We start from the raw sequence: 18,230 nt of genomic DNA on the forward strand, positions 1-18,230 counted from the left end.
TATCCACCACAGAGGAACTTTGACTTAAGCAATACATCACAACATGAAGAATACCTCTTTGCACATAATGAGCAAACATCATGGCCTGAAGTGGTTTATTTCTTTTAGAAAATAGTTACCAACAAATTTAATAATAAAAGACTTGCACCTTGAGGTCACACAATAACAAAACAGAAACAATAAATTAGCAACCACATTGTCATTACAAGAATTTTGAGTAATTACAAATTTCAATTTTCTTAACACTTTTATTTGCTTTCTGGACTGTGTATCCACAAAAAAAACCTGTCACTTCTGAGGAGTCACCAGGAATAGCTGGGGTGGAGACCGATGAAGCAGGGAGACCAAAAAAGATACTCCATATGTCCATATAGCCAAGTTTGCTTTACCAATTCTTCCAGTGGGCCAATTGATAAGTGTTGGGTTCCAAGGTTCTGGGTCCTTTGTTGCTTGTTTCTTCCTGCAGGGGGTGTGGAGGAGCTGATCATCATCCACAGCTGGCACTGCAGGCGATCGCACCTGCCGACAATCTTCGGTCAACCGTTCCATTAAGGGACAGTCATGTCTCTGCGTCAGGGCTCCAGCTCGGTGGCGGCTATTCCATTCGTTTCCTCATCCTCGTGGCTAGGAGTGTCTGGAATGATGAGGCGCTTCGGGGGGTGTTCACACAGGGACTCTCTGACGACCTTAAGGATGAGTTAGCCGCGAGGGAGAATTTGAAGGCGCTCATCAGTCTGGTGACGCGGTTGGACAACTGGCTACAGGAGAGACGTCGGCCACAGGGTTTGATTCTTTCACCTCTCTTCTTCTGGATACATACTTGCAATGGGACATTTTGAATGCCAAGCTGTCAAAATGATTGGGCGACCAACGGCATTCAAAATTTTGTCATTTGATGGCTCACACAAAATCTATTAGCTATAACTATTTTAAATTGTACAAAAAATAATACTGAAAAATTTGGTCTAGGTTTTTACTTCACCACTAAACCACAATAAGTGAGACCAAACAGATAAATATTATTTTATTTTTTAGTGTTTTCAAAGTGGCTTTGTCTAAATGTCTCATAACTTATTACGTTCTGTTAATATGGAACTGTGCCCTTAGTTTGTGGAGTTCCACAGGGCTACATTCATGCCTCATTTTGCTAATGTACTGCGCTGAGAGTAGGATGGAATTCTAAAGGAGGCCAGCACCCCCATATTTTCAGCAGTTGATTGAAGTCAGGGTTTCTTTTGAGACAAAAGGAAGGAAGGTGGAGTCAAGTGGTGTTTCTCTGAAGTGCTCCACTGAATCCTTTTTTTAAAGGTAACGACTGTAGCTTGAATGCCATCCAGGAAGGTATATAAAGAAATGTGGACTCACCAGTGAAGACAGGACACTCCTGTCCCTCAACCAGGGAAGCCGCTTACAATGCTGAGAGCTCTCATCAACACAATCAAGAGGATGGTAACAACATTATCTCATATCTTGTAATGGATAACGCTTCAGACATGACCATGTTCACCCTCTCTGGATTCAATGGCATTATAAAGTACAGATTTACTTTATTTGCTCTCACCTTTGTTTGTTACTGTGTGATTGTTAAGGTAAATGTAACCCTCATTTTGACGATAATAATGGATAAAAGTCTTCATGAACCCATGTATATCTTTCTCTGCAACCTTTGCATCAACTCAATTTATGGGACAGCAGGTTTTTATCCCAAATTTCTGATAGATATTCTGTCAACCTCTCACGTCATCTCTTATGCAGGATGCCTTGTGCAGAGTTTAGTTGTGCACTCGTCAGCTTGTGCCGAATTTTCCATTTTAGTGCTGATGGCCTATGACAGATATGTGGCTATATGTCAACCTCTGGTGTATCACTCTGTGATGAATCCTCAGAGAGTTTCTGCTCTTGTGTTCACTGCTTGGATGCTTCCACTGACTCAGTTTATTGTGACCACAGTATCAACATCAACTCTCAGGTTATGTGGCTCACAGATATCAAAACTTTACTGTGTTACCTATGTCATACGTAAGTTACAATGTTCATCTTCCATTTTAACTGTAATCTTTCCTGCTTTTATCATCATATTTTATTCCTGTCACGTTCTCCTTGTCATTTACTCCTATTTCTATATAATGAAAACATGCCTAACATTCAAAGAGGATAGGAGGAAATTTATACAAACATGTTTGCCCCATATATCGTCTTTGAGTATTACCATTGTATGTTTGCTTTTTGATGTGGTACATATGAGATTTGACTCTGGAAAGTTATCAGACAGTGCCCGCAATTTTATGGCAATACAGTTTCTGCTTTTTCCTCCAATAATCAATCCTTTAATCTATGGTTTAAAACTGACACCACTCAGAAACAGAATTAAAAGTTTTCTAAGTAGGAAAGTTAATTAAAAAAAATAGTCTGCAGAGGAAAAAAAAAATCTTTCTAAAAATCTCTTTTTCATGTTCCATATTACAACAACAATAGGAATTTGATCCTATGCTCATATTTCTTTAACTGAGGTGGTCAGTCTATTGACAATAACTTGTTTAGGAAATGAGCAAAAATAACAATTTACCGAGTTTAAGTCGACAAAACATGAAGGGCGCAGGGTTGGTGTGAAGAAGCACAATGAGGAAGCGGATCGGAACCAACACATTGTGTCCAAGATAATAGACTGGATTAAATTCTGTGGAGCTTTTGAGCTGGCCCCAGATAAACCAGGGCTTTTCAGAGACTTAATCATTGTGGCCTCTGTAACATTAAATTTGAATTTTCAAACCACCCAGTGAGATGATTTTAGCTTTTAACTCAAAAGAGGACACAATTACATTTTTAAAAATTGTTTATTCTTTCTATTATTTATCATGCCACAGCTGTGTGATACTATCCTGAGTTTGAAGAGTAGATTTCTTCTCAAGCACCTTGTCAGTGCCACTCTGTGACAAGGAGACCTGTTAATTCTCCATTCTGTCCAGTTCCTGAAAGCACTGGAAACCACTGTGGAGGCCCGTCCTATGCTGAACAAGGCTAAGCTCAGAACAGAGCTATCCCTCATCTACGAGAACGTGGAGTTCAGGACGTGCAGCGCGGCACTGATTTGTTACAATTTTAACAGAACAAACTTCAGGTCATGTTCATTGAGACTGTTTTTAAGATTTTTGTAGCAACACCCATAACCACAGAAGTCATAGAGCTGCTTCTCTACTCTAAAGAGATCAAGACTTTCCTGAGGAGCACCATAACACAGGATCACCTGAATGCTTTGGCCATGCTGTCTGTGGAGAAAGAACGCAGAAAGAAAAGGCTCACTGAGAGCTTTGCCACTCAGTAGGATGGAAGGGCAAATTTCATGTAGCATATAATATACAATAGATGGAGACACACACACACACACAGAAGCACACCTTTGTATAAGTTTGACCACAGCACAGGTCATCCAGAAGGCAAAATATCTGACATTTTGTGGTATGTTCAGAAATAATATTGAGTACGCATCTGTTATTATTTGCCGTCGTTTTTCTTGTCTGTTTCTTTCAATTTGTTTCTAAACATGCTTCTGCTACATGCAATTTAATTATCGAATAAAAATATCTCAAGTAATATTATTGGCTAAAAAAACATTTACTAATTCACAGAGCACTGATATTCAGCAATTTATGTTTAATTGATTGGGGACAGTTATTAAACCTGACACTGCATTTCGTTGCCTTGTACTTGTGACATGTGTAATGACAATAAAGTTGAATCTAATCTAATCACATGCTGACTTCAAAGGCCCACCAACAGTAGTTTAAACTCCCCTTTAAAATCATGTCTTAAAATTGAAACACCCCTTTGAAATTGTGGGAGTGAGCCAAAATGTCCATACTAAGAAAGAATGTCCTCACTTTGCAAGCTGATCATGTATATTGATACTCAGTACGTCATATGTACAACACACAAACACCAACATGTAAGACAAAGAAGTTTTTTTCTCTGCACACATAAACCAAATTTTATTTTGGGAGTTGACCACCACGATTTTACTGTAGTACTATTGACAGTCTGGATTTTCATCATGGTCATTTCTGAATACTGGTTGTTCCTGTGGTTCAAGGACGTTCCATTATATATACTGATAAATGGGGGCTCCACAGGTTTTGATTGTTTCATGTCACACCTGCGGGCGAACCCGCCCTTGTGTCCTCGCTCACTCCGCGCACCTGTGGCAAATCTGTAATCATGAGCCCTTTTATTTCCCTGCGCTACGCTGCCTCCCTGCCAGATTGTCCTCTGTGTTTCCACATGACTTTCCAGCGTTTTCCTGCCGGCCTGTTTGCCTGGTTCCGACCCTGCCTGTTCCTGACGACTCTGTTCTGCCTTTTCCCTGGTATATCCTGTCTGCCTTCTGTTCCTGTTAATCAAGCTGTGTTCAACCGAACTCTGGTGTCGCTCTTGGGTTCTCGTCTGCTGCCTGACAGTTTCACCTCTCCTCTTCTGGTTACATACTTCCAATGGGACATTTTGAATGCCAAGCTGTCAAAATGATTGGCCCAACGCAGTGAGATTAAGTTCAGAAGTAATTAAACCATGCCACTGAAAAATTTGGTTTTGGTGTTTTGTGCAATCCTGTGCTTCATCACTGAACCGCAATAAGTGAGACTGAACAGATAAATATTTTATTTTTTAGTGTTTTCAAAGTGTCTTTTTCTAAAGGTCTAATAAATTATTAAAGTTCTCTTAATATAGAACTGTGCCTTTAGTTTGTGGGGTTCCACAGGGCTACACTAATGCCTCACTTTGCTAATGTACTATGCTTAGGGTAAAATGCAGTTCACAAGGAGGCCAGCACCCCTGATATTCAGCAGTTGGTCGAAGGCAGGTTCTCCTTTGAGACTACTGAGGGGGGATGGTGGAGTCAAGTGGTATTTCTTTGAAATCCTCAACTGAATCTTTTTTTTTTTTTTAAAGGTAATGACTGTAGCTTTAATGCCATCCAGGAAGGTATATAAAGAAATGTGGACTCACCAGTGGAGACAGGACACTCCTGTCCTTCAACCAGGGAAGCCGCTGACAATACTGAGACCTCTCATCAACACAATCATGAGAATGGTAACAACATTATCTCATATCTTGTAATGGATAACGCTTCAGACGTGACCATGTTCACCCTGTCTGGATTTAATGGTATTGTAAATTACAAATTTACTTTATTTGCTCTCACCTTTGTTTGTTACTGTGTGATTGTTCAGGTAAATGTAACCCTCATTTTGACGATAATAATGGATAAAGGTCTTCATGAACCCATGTATATCTTTCTTTGCAACCTCTGCATCAACTCACTTTATGGGACAGCAGGTTTTTACCCCAAATTTCTGATAGATATTCTGTCAACCTCTCACGTCATCTCTTATGCAGGATGCCTTGTGCAGAGTTTAGTTGTGCACTCATCAGTTTGTGCTGATTTTTCCATTTTAGTGCTGATGGCCTATGACAGATATGTTGCTATATGTCAACCTCTGGTATATCACTCTGTGATGAATCCTCAGAGAGTTTCTGCTCTTGTGTTCGCTGCTTGGATGCTTCCACTGACTCAGTTGATTGTGATCACAGTATCAACATCAACTCTCAGGTTATGTGGCTCACAGATATCAAAACTTTACTGTGTTACCTATGTCATACGTAAATTACAATGTTCATCTTCCATTTCAACTGTAATCTTTCCTGCTTTTATCATCACATTTTATTCCTGTCATGTTCTCCTCATCATTTACTCTTATTTCTATATAATGAAAACATGCCTAACATCCAAAGAGGATAGGAGGAAATTTATACAAACATGTCTGCCCCATGTATCATCTTTGATTGTTGTAATTGTATGTTTGCTTTTTGATTTGGTACATATGAGATTTGACTCAGGAACGTTATCAGACAATGCCCGCAATTTCATGGCAATACAGTTTCTGCTCTTTCCTCCACTAATCAATCCTTTAATCTATGGTATAAAACTGACACCAATCAGAAACAGAATTCAAAATTTTCTCGGCAAAAAAATCTAATCTGAAAAAAATTTCTGCAGAGAAAAAAAAAACTCTTTGAAATAATCTCTTATCCTTCTTAATGTGCCATATTACATTAACAACAGTAAGACCCTTATCTTATTCTCATATTTCTTTAACTGAGGTGGTCAGTCTATTGACAATAATTTATTTAAGAAATGAATAACACAGATTAAGTAGACAAGACATGAATGTCCCAGGCTTGGTGTGAAGAAGCACAATCAGGAAGTGGATCGGAACCAACACATCGTGTCCAAGATAAGAGACTGCATTAAATTCTGTGGAGCTTTTGAGCTGGCCCCAGATAAACCAGGGCTTTTCAGAGACAGTCATTGTGGCCTCTGTAACATTAAATTTGTGTTTTCTAAGCACCCAGTGAGATGATTTTAGCTTTTACTCTTATTTCTATATAATGAAAATATGCCTAACATCAAAGGAGGCCCCATGTCTTGTCTTTGAGTGTTACCATCATATGTTTGCTTTTTGATTTGTTGCATATGAGATTTGACTCTGGAAAGTTATCAGAAAGTGCTCGAAATTTTATGGCAATACCGTTTCCGTTCTTTATTCCACTAATCAATTCTTTAATTCATGGTTTAAAACTGACACCAATCAGAAAGAGAATTCAAAGTTTTCTGTATAGAAAAAGTTATTAATTTATAAAATGTTCTGCAGAGAATAAAAATTTTCTTTCAAAATTTCTTAAAAGTTCTCTTTTTTCCATGTGCCAAATTACACCAACAATAGAGAGATCTTGATCCTATACTCATATTTCTTGAACTGAAATTCCACAAAGTAGTGTGAGGTGGTCAGTCTATTGACAGTCATTTAAGAAATGAGCAATAATAACAAGTTTAAGTAGACAAGACGACAGAAACAGGAAACTTTCTTTTGTACTGCTAAAACTCTGTTAATAAAATATTATGTATGAATTGTTTTCTTGAGTTTACACTGAAAAATGTACATTTGGGTTCCGTTTTAATGTGCGTATTGTTTCTAAAAATGAACAAATGATCTGCATGTTTTACATTGTGCAATATAACCCTTAAGAGATCACTTCCAAAGAGCAGGTGTATTTGTTGGAACTATAGTTTCAAAGAGTACAATGGGAAGTTCTCCCTTAACTGGTATATCAAAAAATCTTGGTTAGCTGGGTAAATTATGTAAATGCCTTATTTTGCTTTCTAGGTTTGCTCATAAAAAAGGCTGGAACAGTTTCTGCCTGGACCACGTCAGAAGTGACAGACAAGAAAATTTATTCAGAAAAGATAATGAAACATAAACCATCTCGCATAAGTTTAAAGGGCGCAGGCTTGGTGTGAAGAAGCACAATGAGGAAGTGGATCAGTACCAACACATCGTGTCCAAGATAGTAACCTGCATTAAATTCTGTGGAGCTTTTGAGCTGGCCCCAGATAAACCAGGGCTTTTCAGAGACTTAATCATTGTGGCCTCTGTACCATTAAATTTGTGTTTTCTAACCACCCAGTGAGGTGTTTTCAGCTTTGAACTCAAAAGAGGACACAATTACATTTTTAAAAATTGTTAATTCTTTCTATTATTTATCATGCCACAACTATGTGATGCTATCCTGAGCCAATTGAAGAGTAGATCTCTTATCAAGCACCTGGTCAGTGCCACTCTGTGACAAGGAGACCTGTTCGTTCTCCATTTTGTCCAGTTCCTGAAAGCACTGGAAACCACTGTGGAGGCCCGTCCTATGCTGAACAAGGCTAAGCTCAGAACAGAGCTATCCCTCATCTACGAGAACATGGAGTTCAGGACTTGCAGCGCGGCACTGATTTGTTACAGTTTCACCAGAGAAAAAACGTCTGGTCATGTTCACTGAGGCTGTTTTTAAGATTTTTGTAACAAAAGCCGTGACGTCAGTAAAGTCAGAGAGCTGATTCTCTACTCTAAAGAGATCAAGACTTTCCTGAGGAGCACCATAACACAGGATCACCTGAATGCTTTGGCCATGCTGTCTGTGGAGAAAGAAAGCAGAAAAATCTCCGACTTCAAGAAAAGGTTCACTGAGAGCTTTGCCACCCAGTAGGATGGAAGGGCAAATTTCATGTAGTACATAACATGTCAAATAGATGGACATACACACACACGTAGACACACCTTTGTATAAGGTTGACCACAGCACAACAGGCCATCCAGAAAGCAAAGTATTTGATATTTTGTGGTGTGTTTACAAATATTATTGAGTACACATCTGTTATGATTAGTTTTTCTTGTCTTTTTCTTCCAATTTGGTTCTAAACATGCTTCTGCTATATGCAATTTATTTATTAAATAAAAGTATCTCAAGTCATAATATTGGCTAAAAAACATTTACTAATTCACAGAGTACTGATATTTAGCCATTTAAGTTAAATTGCTTGGGGACGGTTATTAAACCTGACATCACATGCTGACTTCAAAGGTCCACCATCAGTAGTTTAAACTCACCTTTAAAATCATGTCTTAAAATTGAAACACCCCTTTGAAATTGTGGGAGTGAGCCAAAATGTCCTTAATTCCCGAAAATGTCCTCAATTTGCAAGCTGATCGTGTATATTGATAGTATGTCATATGTACAAGAACACACCAACACAAACATGTCAGACAAAGATGTTTTTTCTCTGCACACACAGACCAAATTTTCTTTTGGAAGTTGACCACCAAGATTATACTGTAGTACTATTGACAGTCCCGATTTTCATCATGGTAACTTTTGACTACTGGCTGTTCCAGTGGTTCAAGGACGTTCCATTATATACACTGAAAAATGGGGGCGCCACAGGGTTTGATTCTTTCACCTCTCCTCTTCTGGTTACATACTTCCAATTTGACATTTTGAATGCCAAGCTGTTGAAATGATTGGGCGACCAACGGCATTCAAATTTTTGCCAATTAATGGCTCACTTAAAATCTATTAGCTATTACAATTTTATATTAAACAAACAATAATATCGAAAAATATGGTCTAGGTTTTTTGCACAATACTGTACTTCATCACTAAACCACTACAGTGGGACCTCTACTTACGAAATTAATTGGTTCCGGAAGTTGTTTCGTAACCTGAAAACTACGTAAGTAGAGATGCGTTTTCCATGTAAATGCCCTAATCCGTTTCAAGCCCCCAAAAATCCGGACATAATTTTTTTTTTGTAAATCATAAAAATGCATCAAAACATGTAACAAATACATGTTACAATTCGATTACCGCACAATAAATGTAGGAATTCAGTGCAAGGCTTCTCCAGGAACAAAATGAACTTTATTACAGGCTAATCTTACATTAGCCTTCATTACTAGCAACGAACGTTAACACTTGTGGTAACGCCGCCATCTAATGGACAAACATTCGAACACCCACAATAAATCGCGGTTACGGCCATATTCTTCGGCGAGATCAACCAAACGCATCCCTTTTTCATGCTTTTCTATTATTTCTTGCTTCGTTTGTATGGACAAAAAAGCTCTCTTCTTTTCTTCTTCTTCACTTTTCTCCATCACTTTCCTGGGGTCCATAGGGAATAAAAGTTAAACGAAGGCGACACTGGGATCCATACAAACTTGTACAGATTGACGTCCCTCCTAGCCAATGGGATGACAGGAAAATGCTCGGCGATAGCCAGTGGCAGAGCAGCTACAAGCATGTTTGTGTTCGCTAAACTCTGCGAGCTGCGAGTAGCAGAGGTAGCGTATTTTTGCCTTTTGTATCCTGAAATTTTTTTCGTAACAAGAGGAAATATTTTCCCGTTGAGACGTTTTGTAACCTGAAAATTCCGCATGTAGAGACATTCGTAAGTAGAGGTTCCACTGTATATGTGAGACTGAATAGATAAATATTTTTTTTATTTTTAGTGTTTTCAAAGTGGCTTCGTCTAAATGTCTCATAACTTATTACGTTTTGTTAATATGGAACTGTGCCTTTAGTTTGTGGGGTTTCACAGGGCTACATTCATGCCTCATTTTGCTAATCTACTACGCTGAGAGTAGGATGGAATTCTCAAGGAGGCCAGCACCCCCTAAATTCAGCAGTTGATCGAAGGCAGATTTTCCTTCGAGACTGAGAGAGAGAGGGAAGGTGGAGTCAAGTGGTGTTTCTCTGAAGTGCTCCACTGAATCCTTTTTTTTTTTTTTAAAGGTAATGACTGTAGCTTTAATGCCATTCAGGAAGGTATATAAAGAAATGTGGACTCACCAGTGGAGACATGACACTCATGTCCTTCAACCAGGGAAGCCGCTTACACTGCTGAGAGCTCTCATTAACACAATCATGAGGATGGTAACAACATTATCTCATGTCTTGTGATGGATAACGCTTCAGATGTGACCATGTTCACCCTGTCTGGATTCAATGTAATCATAAATTACAGATTTACTTTATTTGTTCTCACCTTTGTTTGTTACTGTGTGATTGTTCAGGTAAATGTAACCCTCATTTTGACAATAATAATGGATAAAAGTCTTCATGAACCCATGTATATCTTTCTCTGCAACCTCTGCATCAACTCACTTTATGGGACAGCAGGTTTTTACCCCAAATTTCTGATAGATATTCTGTCGACCTCTCACGTCATCTCTTATGCAGGATGCCTTGTGCAGAGTTTAGTTGTGCACTCATCAGCTTGTGCCGAATTTTCCATTTTAGTGCTGATGGCCTATGACAGATATGTGGCTATATGTCGACCTCTGGTGTATCACTCTGTGATGAATCCTCAGAGAGTTTCTGCTCTTGTGTTTGCTGCTTGGATGCTTCCACTGACTCAGTTTATTGTGACCACAGTATCAACATCAACTCTCAGATTATGTGGCTCACAGATATCAAAACTTTACTGTGTTACCTATGTCATACGTAAATTAGAATGTACTTTTTCCATTTCAACTGTAATATTTCCTGCTTTTATCATCACGTTTTATTGCTGTCATGTTCTCCTCGTCATTTACTCCTATTTCTATATCATGAAAACATTCCTAACATCAAAGAAAAACATGGAAAAATGCATGCAAACATGTTTTCCGCATTTATTGTCATTGCTTATTGTTGTTGCATGTTTGCTTTTTGATTTGTTGCATATGAGATTTGACTCAGGAAGGTTATCAGAAAGTGTCCGCAATTTTATGGCAATACAGTTTCTGCTTTTTCCCCCACTAATCAATCCTTTAATCTATGGTTTAAAACTGACACCGATCAGAAACAGAATTCAAAGTTTTCTATGTAGAAAAAGTTATTAATTAAAAAAATGTTCTGAAGAGAATAAAAATGTTCTTTCAGAAAATCTGTGTCGAAAAAAGTTGTATGTTTTTAAATTCTGAAAAATAAATTAAAAAATGGAATAAATTCCTTTGTGTTTCCAAATACCATATTTGTCTTTCAGATATCTGTCTCTGTTCACTTTTATAATACAGTATGTTCATGATTGCTCTCACAAGATAGCAATAACTGAAACATAATAAGTCTGTGTTTACCAAAAAAGTAATGAGACTGTCTTCAAAAACTAAACAAACCTACTAAACAACCGAGTAGTAAAGTGTTTTAAAAAGACTAATATACAAATGTATCCGTAAGGTCAATGAGTAATGTCTAACTTTGTTGCAGTATTACAAAAGGAAAATATTAATATTTAAACATCAACATCATTTTTACACCAACAATATTATTTTATTTTTGCTTAATAAATAAAAATAAAGCAAAAATAAATAAAATAAAAGCTGCCCCGAGCACAGTTTTATTTTGCCATCGGGTCATTTGATATTGAGGGTCTGCCGAGAACAAGTCTTGATCTGAGTGACCATATACCGTATTTTCACAACCATAAGGTGCACTGTAATAAAAGGCGCAGTCTCAGTTACGGGTGCTATATCTGTATTTAACACATACATAAGGCGCACCGTATTTTTAGGCGCATGCTAAAACACACAGTAAAAAATGACAACGGAAGTAAAACAGTCAGTTTCAACACATTTATTGAACAAAATATTCATTCTTCCGCCACAAAACCATCAAAGTTTTCATCTTCCGTTTTGGAATTAAACAGCTGCTATTTCAATGTCCAACATCCCGAATTCCTCTTCTTCATCATCTGAATCAGACTCACAGAGTTCCACTTCATCGTTGATGCCGGCTTTTGTGAAAGCTCTTACAATACATGAAGACGGTATCATAGCCCATGCGTCTACAATCCACCCGCATATGGTGGCATAACTTGCCCACCGCTGCCTCATAGATGTGGCTGGACGCGGTTATCTTGTCACAGCAGTAGGTGCGGAAGATGGCCGCCCTCTCCTGGTAATCCGTGGGCAACCGCTGCGCAACAGTTGTCCTTGCGCGTATGGAGAAATGCCGCCTCCTCATAAAGCAAAAACACCAAGACGGACCTCCTTGGAAGTGCTCAATGTCCATTCCTTCAGCAATCGCTTTGGCCTGTTGTCAAATGGTGACAGTAGAGACGCCCCTTCCAGTTGTTCGCTGTACCACAACCAACTGTCCCATTCGGTCTTCCAGCTTGGGCCACTTTGCTTTGTTCCCATGGAAACTCAGTTTATCTTCCTCAATTCATTCACTTTTTTGTTTTCTCCACATTCTGACCATGGACTCATTTACATTAAAATGTCTTGCAGCTGCTCGATTGCCATTTTCAGCCGCATATTCGATGGCCTGCAGTTTAAAGTAAGCCTCATACGCGTGGCGCTTGACCGGTTCCATTTTAGGGGGTCCTTACGCATAGGTGTGCCGCTAATCGATGGGCGGAGAGTTTACCGTAGTGCACCCACCAAAGACGCACAGCAGATTTTGGAACTCAGTCCACACACAAGGCGCACCATATTATAAGGCGCACCATCGATTTTTGAGAAAATCTCAGCGTTTTAGATGCGCCTTATAGTCATGAAAATACGGTAAATTATTTCCATTTAAGTATGCATACTTCCTAGAATAATAATATATTCATATTAACAAAAATATATCTGCAAAATCTCAATTTGTCAGTTGGCTCAGTGTCTGCCTGAGTTGCAATAGTTTACTCGGGGAATTGTGCCAGATGCTAGTTTCTCAGGTGGTGAACAATGTTCACATTTTTCCATCCCACCACATGGAATCCCCATCGTGAACATTGCTGCATTGTATGTTGCAATCGTGCTCCTTGTAATGGAATATGCACCATAGAGCCTTAATGAAGCTACACTTTTGACACATCATCTTTCCCACCCAATTCTGACTAATAAAAATCTTACAATCTTCTTTTATCCTTTTTGTACAAAACCCTAAATGCTTAAATTACCATTGCCATGGCAACCCGGAGCCAGCTGGGGCTTCAAATACAAGTACCACACCCTAACAATTCCAGTTGATGCAGAGATCTTACTTGGCGAACTATGACCTGAATGATTGAGAATCTACAGAGACATTGTGCTGAAGAAGCTGATCAGTGAAGTATGATTGCAGCATTCCACACTCTCATACAGCACCCATCTTTATGACAATGTGCAGCTGCAAACTACTTCAGTTTTACAAACTTTACATTGAAGAAGTAACAAAAGGAGAAACACAACTACAAGCGGATGGTCAACAAGGTCCAGGCGCTTTAGAGTGTCTTTGCAGGAAAGAACTTCAGTGGGACTCTGAGTTGACCGAGTCTACGGAAGAATAGCCGACCTTAACAGTCACAGAAGGCTAGAACACCCTACCAATCCCCAACATGTCATCGGCATGAGTAAAGTTTCCAAAATTGAGGTGTGGAGGAAACACAAACCACCTGTTTTACCACGGTAAATAAGTTGCTTGTAAAATTGTTAAAAATGTTGGTGGAAAAAGGGCAGACACAGAGGTGGTAGTCACTGAATTATTAATGTTATTATGCAGTTTTGCATTATTACAGTTTTGTTGTTTGCATTTCCGTGTCTTCATTGATGAGTTTCTTCTGTGTGCCCTGTGGATACACACCCACAAACACACAGGGCTGGTTGTTTGAATTCCCATGTTCACTATGTCGTGCCACAGCCTCAAAGGTATATAAAGTGACATGTTCACTGCTTAGATCTGGGGTGATCAGCAGCCTCAAGGTTGAATATAAAAGACTGTGTAAATGTCCTGTTATTATGTCAGATAATACCTCAGTAGTTAACATGTTTACGCTGTCGGGATTAGGTGGGATAACAAACTACAAAATAACTCTGTTTGTCTTCACTTTTCTGTACTACTGTGTGATTTTGCAGGTAAATCTGACGGTTATTTTGACAATTATTGTGGATAAAAGTCTTCATGAACCCATGTATATCTTTCTCTGCAACCTCTGCATTAACGGACTTTATGGGACGACAGGTTTTTACCCAAAATTTCTGATAGATATTCTGTCGACCTCTCACGTCATCTCTTATGTGGGGTGTCTGCTGCAGGCTTTTGTGTTGCACTCGTCAGCTTGTGCTGATTTTTCCATTTTAGTGCTGATGGCCTATGACAGATATGTGGCTATATGTCGACCTCTGGCATATCATTCTGTGATGAATCCTCAGAGAGTTTCTCTGCTCATCTTTATCACTTGGCTCATTCCATTTTGCTCGTTGTTTTTTAACACAATAACAACATCAAGGTACAGATTATGTGGCTCACACATCCAAAGGATTTACTGTGTGAATTATATGATTGCTAAATTATCTTGTTCTGCCTCTATAGCAAATGCAGTCCTTGCATATATTAATTACATCTTTTATTTTTGCCATTTCAGTGCTGTTGTTTGGTCTTATGTGTATCTTATCCAGAAATGCTTAGGGTCAAAAGAAAGCAGGACTAAATTTATGCAGACATGTCTACCACATTTGTTGTGCTTGCTTACTATGGTCATATGTATGCTTTTTGATTTGCTGTACATGAGATTTGGAACCAAAAATTTACCGGAAAGCATCCAGAACTTTATTGCAATACAGTTTATCCTCATTCCTCCAATACTTAATCCTTTAATTTATGGGTTTAAATTGCAAAAAATCAGAAGAAGAATACAATATTTTTTGTGGACCAAACATGTATGTATATAAAAATAGAATCATGGCATGTTTGATTGAAAGCTACAGTTTTGACATTTGAATACACAGTCTTAAATAACCTTGTGTTGTGATTTTATTCCATGGCATGATTTTCCTTTATATGTTTGAAGTAAATAATGTTGTTACTGCAACATTATTTACTTAAGTGTGCAACCTACAGCCGTGCAATATAAAGTGGCACTTTTAGACCTGCAGATGTTGAGGAGGAAGGAGAGGAGCACTGCCCCTGACCTTCAGAGTGATCTTTAGGAGACAATGAAAAGTTCATCATTGAGATCTGCACACAGACTACCACTATGATCCTAAACATTCTCTTCTCAGTCCTTGAAAACTATTACTAATTTAAAAAAAAAAAAAACTAAATCACTAAAAAAATCACTAAATCACTAAAAAATGAGATGTGAAATCTGTGGTTAGTGATGATTATAAGTTACTGAAATGTTAATAAAGCATGAGCTGGTGGTTCTCGAGGTCTGATCAGGTGAAAATAATCCTGATTAATACCCAGCAACAGAGACCAAAGGACAGACAACTCAGAAAGCTGCTGTCTTCCTTCCTACGGCAGATCGTGGTTGTTAGTGCCAGACAGGCTCACCTCAGTATGTCAAAAACTACTGATCTACTGGGATTTTCACACACACCCATCTCTGGGGAAGACAGAGAATGGTCCGAAGAAGAGCATCAGTTGTGTGGATGAAAATGCACATGGAAGGCAGAAGACAATCTCTGACTGCTCAATATGTCAAACCTTGAAGTAGCTGGGCTACAGCAGTTGTATGTTTAAGGTCATTGCCTTGGTGTTAGGTGACCCTTCAGCCCAGTCCAACGTCCTGAGGACTCTGTCTCCTGTAGTTTGGTCTATCCAGCTTTCCCCCCATCAAACCTGACCAGCCTCCTTATCCCAGCTGATGAAAAAACAGCCTCACAGCATGATGCTGCCATCACTTTGTTTCCGCCAAACAGGATGAGGATTAAGAAATACTGCCTGCTATTGTTGTTTGCTTTATTTAGCTTATTTAGCTGGTTAAAAATTATGTAATGTAATAAAAAGAAAATTGGCAGCAGAAACAGCATAGAAATAGAGAATCTACACAGACATAGAAATAGAAAAGTTTAAATAAATTATCATGAAACAAATAAAAGAGCTGTTTGTATATCTTTTAACATCATTGCATGCAGACTGGTATTTGTATTAAATGGCCTGTTTTTTCCTTCTAAAATGAGGTTTGCCATCCAAATTAAATTAGTTTCTTTCTTTATATAAAGTTTTCTGAATGTAGATGGACAGAATCTGAAGACAACAAGAACAATTTTTTGTTCTTTAATGGCACAATAGAAACTGGCATTTCTGCTTTCTTACAGGAGGATTCCTCTTTCAGATGCAGTCTCGGGGTCAGAGAGTGTTAAATGACACTGAGGCATCTGTTCACTCTTGGTGAGAAGTGGCCCCAGGGATCCAGGTAACATTCATAAAACCTCCATTTCAGGCACAAAGAAAGTGCTTTTCAGGTGTACAGACAACAGAGACAATGGGAACAAAAAGGTCTTTTGTCTGGCTGAAAATGAAGCCTTCAACTCCAGATTTCTGCTGCAAAGAAATCCAATCACACCCATGACCGTCACACCAGTGGTTTTAGTTTGACAATTATCTATCGCTCATTCAGCCCTCTTGCTCTGCCAGGGTTGTCCCTCACACCCATCTTCATTCAGTCAGTCTTCTTGCACACGGCCGCCGGCTACTTTGAGCCACTCAGAGACATTTGGGCCCCACTCCTGTAGATCTGGTTTCATGACCAAGAAGGGAGGTAATGAGAGATTCCAGGAATGTAGAAGCCGTGTCAACATTCAGCACCTTCTGCCTGTGCATGAGAGTTTCCCGCAATTAAACACCTTTAACCTACTTTAACTTCTCACTGACTGCAATATAAATGTGATATAAACTGAAATTCTTCATGTTCAGACAGTCAGTCTACATTTACAAAGGATCATGGGAAATTTTACATTTGAAATTTACAGAAAACACACTAATGATCCATTTTAAAAAAAATCCATGTTGTTGTGTTTATTCCCTCTGCACAAATGTTGCTGGACCAATGATGGGAGCGGAACTGTAATGTCGTCAGCGTCAGTACTGTTTTAAATAGAATCAAAGTTGAGCGAAGGGAGGCAGCTGGTGGTGGTGGGGATCTGTACCAGAACATCTACCTTAACGATGCGCACACAGATTTTGCAGCTCTGATGATGGATAACGCCTCTGCTGTCCGGATTTTCACTCTCTCTGGGCTAAATGAGACCATGAATTACAGAATCGCCATCTTCTCAGTCACTTTTCTATATTACTGCGTGGTTCTGTTTGTCAACATCTCCCTCATCGCAATCATCTTCCTCGATGAAAACCTGCATGAGCCCATGTACATCTTTCTCTGCAGCTTCTGCATCAACGGCCTTTACGGGGCCTCAGGATTCTACCCTAAATTCCTCTTTGATCTCCTGTCCTTCTCCCATGAAATCTCATATGAGGGCTGCCTGTTGCAGGCTTTTGTCATGTACTCCTTTGCTTGCTGCGAGATGTCCATCCTGGCCGTCATGGCCTACGACAGATATCTGGCCATATGTCAGCCACTGCAGTACCACTCCTTCATGACCAGAAGGAGGATCTCCGTGCTGGTGTGCTCCTCCTGGCTCCTGCCCCTCTGCATTTTCTCTCTGAGTATTTTTCTGACCTCCACACTGAACCTGTGCGGCTCGAAAATTCAGAAACTCTTCTGTGTGAACTGGGTCATCTACGAACTGGCCTGCTCTGAATCCAACACCTTGGCCAATAACATTATCTCCCATGCCACCACTCTGATTTATGTATTCCACGGGTTTTTCATCATTTGGACCTACATTCACCTTGCCATAACGTGCACTAAATCCAAAGAGGACAGGGTCAAGTTTGTACAAACGTGCATTCCACACTTGGTATCTCTAATCATTTTTCTCTTTGTGATCGTGTTTGATCTGATGTTCACGCGGTTCGGCTCCAATAATCTGCCCAACAGCGTCATTAACCTGATCGGTATCAAATTTGTGATTTTCCCTCCACTTGTTAATCCCATAATCTATGGATTTAAACTGCAGAAAGTACGGTGCAAAATCGCAGGTTACATGAGCAGAAAATGA

General features: G+C 39.2%; 5 protein-coding genes across 6 annotated transcripts; all 5 read left to right on the plus strand.

The window, feature by feature from the left end:
* The first annotated feature begins 143 nt into the window (after positions 1–143).
* On the plus strand, positions 144–3,322 carry LOC101074682 (olfactory receptor 5AN1-like). Its single transcript, XM_029848384.1, has 5 exons — positions 144–783; positions 1,309–2,382; positions 2,593–2,744; positions 2,967–3,056; positions 3,146–3,322. Exons 2-5 carry the CDS (start codon positions 1,476–1,478, stop codon positions 3,320–3,322), a joined length of 1,326 nt encoding a protein of 441 aa, XP_029704244.1. The 5' UTR covers positions 144–783; positions 1,309–1,475.
* A 941-nt stretch (positions 3,323–4,263) lies between these two features.
* LOC115250678 (olfactory receptor 5AN1) lies at positions 4,264–6,712 on the plus strand. 2 transcript variants are annotated; one of them, XM_029840290.1, is made up of 2 exons: positions 4,264–4,360; positions 4,942–6,712. In XM_029840290.1, exon 2 carries the CDS (start codon positions 5,109–5,111, stop codon positions 6,027–6,029), a length of 921 nt encoding a protein of 306 aa, XP_029696150.1. In that variant the 5' UTR covers positions 4,264–4,360; positions 4,942–5,108; the 3' UTR covers positions 6,030–6,712. The 2 variants fall into 2 exon arrangements, with proteins under 2 accessions (XP_029696150.1, XP_029696153.1); XM_029840293.1 differs by lacking the exon at positions 4,264–4,360 and adding an exon at positions 4,502–4,549.
* A 3,625-nt stretch (positions 6,713–10,337) lies between these two features.
* Positions 10,338–11,353, plus strand: LOC101068287 (olfactory receptor 5AN1-like). The gene has a single exon (XM_003962083.2). The coding sequence runs from the start codon at positions 10,338–10,340 to the stop codon at positions 11,259–11,261; it is 924 nt and encodes a 307-aa protein (XP_003962132.1). The 3' UTR covers positions 11,262–11,353.
* Positions 11,354–14,098: 2,745 nt separating this feature from the next.
* On the plus strand, positions 14,099–15,056 carry LOC101068056 (putative gustatory receptor clone PTE01). Its single transcript, XM_003962082.2, has one exon. The coding sequence runs from the start codon at positions 14,124–14,126 to the stop codon at positions 15,054–15,056; it is 933 nt and encodes a 310-aa protein (XP_003962131.2). The 5' UTR covers positions 14,099–14,123.
* Positions 15,057–17,303: 2,247 nt separating this feature from the next.
* LOC101067828 (olfactory receptor 5F1) lies at positions 17,304–18,230 on the plus strand. The gene has a single exon (XM_003962081.3). The coding sequence runs from the start codon at positions 17,304–17,306 to the stop codon at positions 18,228–18,230; it is 927 nt and encodes a 308-aa protein (XP_003962130.1).

This window comes from Takifugu rubripes, chromosome 1 (genome assembly GCF_901000725.2).
Source record: "Takifugu rubripes chromosome 1, fTakRub1.2, whole genome shotgun sequence".
In the NCBI taxonomy this organism is placed as follows: Eukaryota; Metazoa; Chordata; class Actinopteri; order Tetraodontiformes; family Tetraodontidae; genus Takifugu; species Takifugu rubripes.

Excerpts from the sequence above, each read along its gene's own strand:
- LOC101074682 (XM_029848384.1), top strand. The coding sequence starts at position 1,476 with ATGGATAACGCTTCAGACATGACCATGTTCACCCTCTCTGGATTCAAT. Across the intron at positions 2,745-2,966 it reads ACTTAATCATTGTGGCCTCT|TTCCTGAAAGCACTGGAAAC; the intron begins GTAACATTAAAT and ends CATTCTGTCCAG. Across the intron at positions 3,057-3,145 it reads TATCCCTCATCTACGAGAAC|ATTTTTGTAGCAACACCCAT; the intron begins GTGGAGTTCAGG and ends ACTGTTTTTAAG.
- LOC115250678 (XM_029840290.1), top strand. The coding sequence starts at position 5,109 with ATGGATAACGCTTCAGACGTGACCATGTTCACCCTGTCTGGATTTAAT.
- LOC101068287 (XM_003962083.2), top strand. The coding sequence starts at position 10,338 with ATGGATAACGCTTCAGATGTGACCATGTTCACCCTGTCTGGATTCAAT.
- LOC101068056 (XM_003962082.2), top strand. The coding sequence starts at position 14,124 with ATGTCAGATAATACCTCAGTAGTTAACATGTTTACGCTGTCGGGATTA.
- LOC101067828 (XM_003962081.3), top strand. The coding sequence starts at position 17,304 with ATGATGGATAACGCCTCTGCTGTCCGGATTTTCACTCTCTCTGGGCTA.